Genomic DNA, 6,778 nt, shown 5'->3' with positions numbered 1-6,778 from the left:
GGGGCTAGGGCGATCTGAGTTCTAAGATGAAAAACAAGCTAGGGACTCTCGGGATTGTTTGTCTCCATAGTTAATTGGCCCTTGGAGAAGATACTCCCATGTATCTTCAGATCTACACTCCTCAAAATATCTCATTCCCCTGACCCCTACAAGTAAACTTTAAGCAAAGCCCTTTGGGAATGCTTATCTCAATTCATATGGCAAGTCTAATTGGCATCTTGAGTAATGGTTTCCAGAAAAGATTCAGGATATGTCCCCTGGGTTGGGATCCCTGATGCCATATATTTAGTGTCCTCAGTTTGCTTCAGATGACATCATAGGTCTTCTGAATTAGAGGGATGTTCTATTTCTCACAGATGCTGCTCCTCTGTCCTCAAGATTGGTTCATGTCAGGACAAGTCTATCCTCATTCTCACCCCTATGATTGCTGCTGAGAAAAGATTCATGCAGTTAGGAAGGGGCTTATTCTAAAAACACCAGTGCTAGAAAAAAAATTCTAGTTAAGCAGAAAAGGAAGTATAAAGCTAAGAAGACAGTGCCTTGGGTGATTCAAAATAGGGGAAAATCCAAAACAGATGTTCTTTTGACTCTGGACTCATTGAAGATTAATCTAATATTAAATGCAGCTTCTTAATCAGGTCACATTAATGGAAATTTTTATTGTCCAAGCTTGCATTTCCATTTTGGGATAGAGCAGTGGCTCAGATACATGTTTAGAGGCAGAGGAAATATATGCATGATTCAAAGGCCCCACTAGTAGAGGTTAAAGAAGTTCAGTTACTTAATCTGTCATGATGTGCACTGCCGAGTTCAAAATCTGAGGACAGATTGCAAGAGCATTACAGAATTACAGTTACTGTTGTTCCTGATGATACTCTGTCACTAGGATAATTAGTGTCAACAATGGTAACTGTGTAGGACAATATCTTTTATGCCATTCCACTGGAATTTAAATGGCGATTTCCAGGATTAGACAAAGAAGTGTGATGAGCACCTCAGAAAAGACCTGAGTGATCAGTAGCCACTGTGTGAGTCAGTGTGGACCTATCCAGCCCTCTCTATTCCACTTCTGTATTTGTTCTGCCCACAAGTCTCTGCAGAAGGAATTCCGGGTAAGGTAATGCTGGGGCTTGCGGTATCTAGGAAATCTTTATTAGAAGTTAGGGTATCCTCTGGTATTGTCAGCTTATTTCCCCATCTCTTTAGTCAAAGGGTGATATTTGGACAGTCTGTGAACAAAGTTGCCAGAAATGGCAGAAGAAAAAGTCACTCGAGGGCCACAAATCAAAATGCGAAATTATTAGGAAAGTTGCCTAAGAGAGGAAGGGACATGAATCAGGTGATGGAAAAATTTACACTGTGGAGACTTACAGAGAAAGATGGAAACCAAGAAGGAAGGAGATGGGGAAGAGTATGGATATCTAAGTAAAAGGGAAATATGTGGATGTTTTGACTGGGTTGGAGTGACTGGAGGGAGCATGGGGAAGGTTGGGCTCTTAATCCACAAGAGGCGAGTTTGAAATGGCAATGTGAGGGGGATGGCCAGATAGATAATCCCAGACTGCATTAATTTGGAGAGAGAAAATGTGACCTCTTTCTTAGTGATCAAATTATATTTTGAAGAATACATTGAATTCTGAGTTATTTGCTTTAAAAAGTAAGTAGATAATCTGGAATGTATAAAGATCTAAGGAAATGTTCAGGAGGAAAAACATAAAGAGGGATGGCTGGGGATCAATTTGGACTATTATTCTGCTGAGTTGAGCTTTCCCATGGAGACCAAACTATCATTCTGGTCAGTATTCACATAAAAATTAGATAAAGGGCTGATTGGGAAATCTGGATGATTAAATTTCATAATCCTAGTTTTATCAGCCCAATTTGAAGTCTCTCAGGTCTACCCAGAACATATCTTTTTTTGTGTTCAGGTACATAAATATGGTGGCTTTGTTATGTGTTCACTTGGCACCTATACACAACTCTTTAAACTATACTTAACTTCCCAATAAAGACAATACCAAGTTACCCTTCCACCTAACATGATACAACTATCCCATGTATAATGAAAAAACATGTTATCCTTTTCCCAAGAGGAGAATATAAAACACATCAAGCATTTCCCCATAAGAGGATACAAAATCCTCTTTTTGTCTTTAGGTAAAATTCATTATACTTCTATCTGATTATACTCCTGCTTTTATGTCCTATAGCTTAAATGCTGAGATATTTAATATTTAACTATATTAATCTAGTTAAATTCATACTGAGATATGAAATTAATTATATTAATATATCTTTTGTTAGAAAAAGGGATGGCCAAGGGGAAGAAAACAAAAATATTTGGGTAATATACATGTACAAAATGTTCATATTAAAATAAGGAAGAAATGCCTATGACTATTACACTTTTGGTTTCTACAACTGGTCACATGGTCATGGCTGGTGTTTATAACTATTTCTTTCACTACCCATTCCATATTTCCTTTTCCCACAGGGTCATTTTTCCTTGCCTGTGGAGTGACCCAAACCTTCATTCTTGAAGGATCTGGGCCATTAGCAGTCCTGTCTGAATTGGGTTGTTGTAGTTTTCCACTGACTGTTATCACAGGACATTTGAGTATAGAGAGACACCATAGAAAATACCCTACACCCCTGATGTGCTCCTTCTTATCCCCATGGTATAGTAGCAACTCAGTTTTTCCTTGCTAGTCAGGATCAATCACATCAAGCCAGTAGAGTAACCTCCTTTGCTTGTTGATTCAGTGATATGAGGATCCCAAAGTGGCAGGGTGACAGTCTCAACTCTGAGTAAATGGAATCATTGTTGTGTCACCTGGTGGAAGAATACTTCCCCTTGGAACTAAGACCTCTAAATCAGCAAAGTCTAAAAGTGCAAGGACAGGAAGCAAGCATTTTGCTGGGGGACAACAGTTACAGACATTATAGTAAGAGGACTCACTCCCATTTCTACCTCTTGATTCCTGGTCCAGTGAACCCTTGCAATAGGAGAAACAGCACTCTAAGCTGGATGCAGACTTAGAGCACATACCACATTCTGGAGGACATCGCTCCATTGTGTTGTTACTGAGTTTTCAAAAGGCTGTTCTACCATTCTATCAAGCCAGTTGTTTGAGGATGGTGGAAACTCTGGTAAGCCCAGTAGATTCCATGAGCATGGCCCCAATCCCACACTTCATTTATTGTGAAATGAATTTCTTATTCAGAAGCCACGCTTCTTGGAATACCATCATGTTGAATAAAGTATTCTATAAGTCTGCAGGTGGTAGTTGTGCCGGTAGCACTATAGGCAAGAAAGGTGAAACCATATCCAGAGTAAGTGTCTATTCCAGTAAGAACACAGTATTGTCCCTTCCGCATTTGAAGCAGTCCAACATAATCAGTGTGCCACCAGGTAGCTGGCTGATTCCTTTGGTGAATGCTGCCTTATCAGAGACTCCGTGTTGGTCTCTGCTGTTGGCTGACTGGGCACCCAGCAGTGGTTGTAGCTAGACCAGCTTCAGTGAGTAGAGGTCCATGTTGCTGAGCCCATGCATAACCACCATCCCTGTTGCCATGGCTACTTTGCTTGTGAGTCCATTGACATGAACAGGAGTGACTGAAAGTGCTAACTGTGGTCCACAGAATGCATTGGTGCTTGGATAGGATGACTTATTTTGTGGACGACAGTAATGGGTATTTCTTCCCTATTTTTATACAAATATTTTGCACATTTTTAGTTGTATGCAGGATAGTTATGTTAGGCAGAAGAATGACTTTGTTGTGTTCATTGGCTTTAAGGAAATGTGTATGAATGTCCAGCCAACAGAGGATGGACTCTGGTGGTTTTGTAATATGTCCTCTTTGCTAGGGTGAATTATACTTCCCAGAATTCCCATTTTTGTGCTTTTCTGGTGAAGATGGGCCATAGGAAAGATTCTAAGGGAGATTTAGAGGGCATAAAGGAAGTAGCCATTTTGTAGTTTACATATGTGGTTGCTGATCTGCTGACTTAATCTCTTGGTGTGAAAGCAGCTGTTGGGCCTGCGATTGCTCTACGTTTCCCTGGATCCTCCTAACTTATCCTCTCTGATTTCTGGGCCAGGTGTGCATGTTTAGCCTCATTAGGAAGAGCCCCTGCTTCTTCCAAATAACCGCATCCCCCAATTCCAGAGGCAACAAGAACTGACATGGGTTTCAGTCTGCCCTCGTGGGGTTGTAGCTCAGGCTTGTATATTCCAGTCTGCCCTTGATCTACCACCCTTTATATCCATTTTCCCTTCCTTACCACTTGCCCTACAGACCTCAAGTTCCACGATCAGACACAAAGGTGACAACCTTATATAGACAGCTTAACCAGCTTTCACAACTGTGTAAGGCCAAATTTTTGTACAATCCACTAAACGTATATGTTTATATTTATACTTATAAAAAAGTACACATACTCATAAGTATCTATATAAAGTACATAAAATTTAGTGCACATAAAGTATATATACACATATAAAAGCATATGTGTGTAAAGATATACACATATATAATGTGTATAAAAATACATGTATATGAGGTATATAAAAATATATAAAATATACATCATATATGTGTATAAAAATATATGTGTATATACACATGTATGTGTGTATATATATTTCTTCCTTATGTGTATACGCACACACACACACACACACACACACACACACACACACCTTCCTTAATGAGGAGAGACTCTTGTTTTGAAGAATGGCACTTAACAGAATGCAGATATTCTGGATTTTCAGAGTTAATCATGTTTGTGAAGAGAGATTTGAGTTCTTTTTCTAAAAGTTTATTTCAATAATTAGAGCTGTTGAATAATCAGAAATAGAAAAAAAATTCTCTTCTCAAATTCTTTGCTAGATTAAAAGGTGCTTACTGTCAGGTGTGCTGAACACCGGTATTTCTGATATCACACTCATCTCTTTCCTCTTTCCTCAGGACTGAGAAAGGGGACATGTGGCAGAGGAATCAGACCTCTCTGGCAGACTTCATCCTTGAAGGGCTCTTTGATGACTCTCTCACCCATCTTTTCCTTTTCTCTTTAACCATAGTGGTCTTCCTTATTGCGGTGAGTGGCAACATGCTCACTATTCTCCTCATCTGTGCTGATGCTCGGCTTCATACACCCATGTACTTCCTGCTCAGCCAGCTCTCCCTCATGGATCTGATGCATGTCTCCACAACCATCCCCAAGATGGCTACCAACTACCTATCTGGCAAGAAGACCATCTCCTTTGTGGGCTGTGCAACCCAGCACTTCCTGTATTTGTCTCTGGGTGGTGCTGAGTGTCTTCTCTTAGCTCTCATGTCTTATGACCGCTATGTTGCCATCTGTCATCCACTTCGCTATACTGTTCTCATGAACAGAAAGGTGGGACTGATGATGGTGGTCATGTCGTGGTTGGGAGCATCCATAAACTCTCTAATTCACACAGTGATCTTGATGCACTTACCTTTCTGTGGGTCTCGAAAAATCCACCACTTCTATTGTGAGTTTCCAGCTATTTTGAAGTTGGTGTGTGGAGACATCACTGTATATGAGACCATAGTGTACATCATCAGCATTGTACTTCTCCTCCTCCCCACCCTCTTCATTTCTACATCGTATGCCTTCATTCTCCACAGTGTCATTCAGATGCGTTCAGCTGGGAGTAAGAGAAATGCTTTTGCCACTTGTAGCTCTCACCTCATTGTGGTTTCCTTTTGGTTTGGTGCCTGCATCTTCTCATATATGAGGCCCAGATCCCAGAGAACTCCACTGCAAGACAAAGTTGGTTCTGTGTTCTATAGCATCATTACTCCTACCCTGAATCCTTTGATTTATACTCTCCGGAATAAGGATGTAGCCAAGGCTCTGAGAGGAGTGATGGGGAGGGAGATTCTCACTCAGAGATGGCAATTGCAATTATCCTGAGTATAAGAGTGGAAAGGGGGGTGCTGGGTGGCTCAGTCAGTTAAGCCTCTGACTCTTGATTTCAGTTTAGGTCATGAACTCACGGTTCATGAGATTGAGCCCTGTGTTGGGGCAGAGAGCACAGACCCTGCTTGGGATTCTTTCTATCCTTCTTCCTTCTTGCTCTTTCTCACACTTTCTCTCAAAATAAATAAATAAGCTTTAAAATATAAATAAAATGTTAAAAAAAAAGAGTGGAATGGGATAAACTCCTTAGCCGATCTGTGTAAACCTCTAAGACTTTTCAAGGCTCCAGATACCTGATGACTATTGCCAAAATCAAGTGGTTAGCATATAATTCCAGTATTCTTGTGGTCTCAGGCACCTAAGCACTGTAGAGCACTATCTTGGCCCATTTGGGCTGCTATAACAAAAATACCATATGCTAGGCAGCTTAGACAACAAGCATTTTATTTTCTCATTGTTCTGGAGGCTAAGAAATCCAAGATCAACTCTTGAAATTACTAGACGCTCCCTCATTTCCTTTTGATTTCTTTAAAAATGTAGCCTTGCCAAAATGTGCTTCCCTGACTACCATATCTAAAACAGCACTCTGTATCCTCTGTCCCCTGCTTCAACTTTATAATACTACTTTGCATAATTTTGCATATTATATTATATTATACTTATTGTTTGTCTTACTAGAACATGAGAAACCGAGGGCAAAGACTTTACTTTGTTTACTATTGTCTCAGTAGAGCCAAGAAAAGAGCCTGACATGAAGTAAGTGTGCAACAGCTATTTGTTGCATAAATTAATAAATGAAAAGAATGTAGATTGTTTTAACTATCT

At 40.1% G+C, this 6,778-nt stretch overlaps 1 protein-coding gene across 1 annotated transcript; it reads left to right on the top strand.

Moving 5' to 3' along the window:
* The first annotated feature begins 4,987 nt into the window (after window positions 1-4,987).
* Window positions 4,988-5,947, top strand: OR2AE1 (olfactory receptor family 2 subfamily AE member 1). The gene has a single exon (XM_040455644.1). The coding sequence runs from the start codon at window positions 4,988-4,990 to the stop codon at window positions 5,945-5,947; it is 960 nt and encodes a 319-aa protein (XP_040311578.1).
* The last annotated feature ends 831 nt before the right edge of the window (window positions 5,948-6,778 follow it).

This window comes from Herpailurus yagouaroundi, unplaced genomic scaffold, assembly GCF_014898765.1.
Source record: "Herpailurus yagouaroundi ecotype Mexico unplaced genomic scaffold, PumYag 216, whole genome shotgun sequence".
NCBI lineage: Eukaryota > Metazoa > Chordata > Mammalia > Carnivora > Felidae > Herpailurus > Herpailurus yagouaroundi.
The sequence above is the reverse complement of the archived record's forward strand: the minus strand, read 5'-3'. Positions and strand labels throughout refer to the sequence as shown.

Excerpts from the sequence above, each read along its gene's own strand:
- OR2AE1 (XM_040455644.1), top strand. The coding sequence starts at position 4,988 with ATGTGGCAGAGGAATCAGACCTCTCTGGCAGACTTCATCCTTGAAGGG.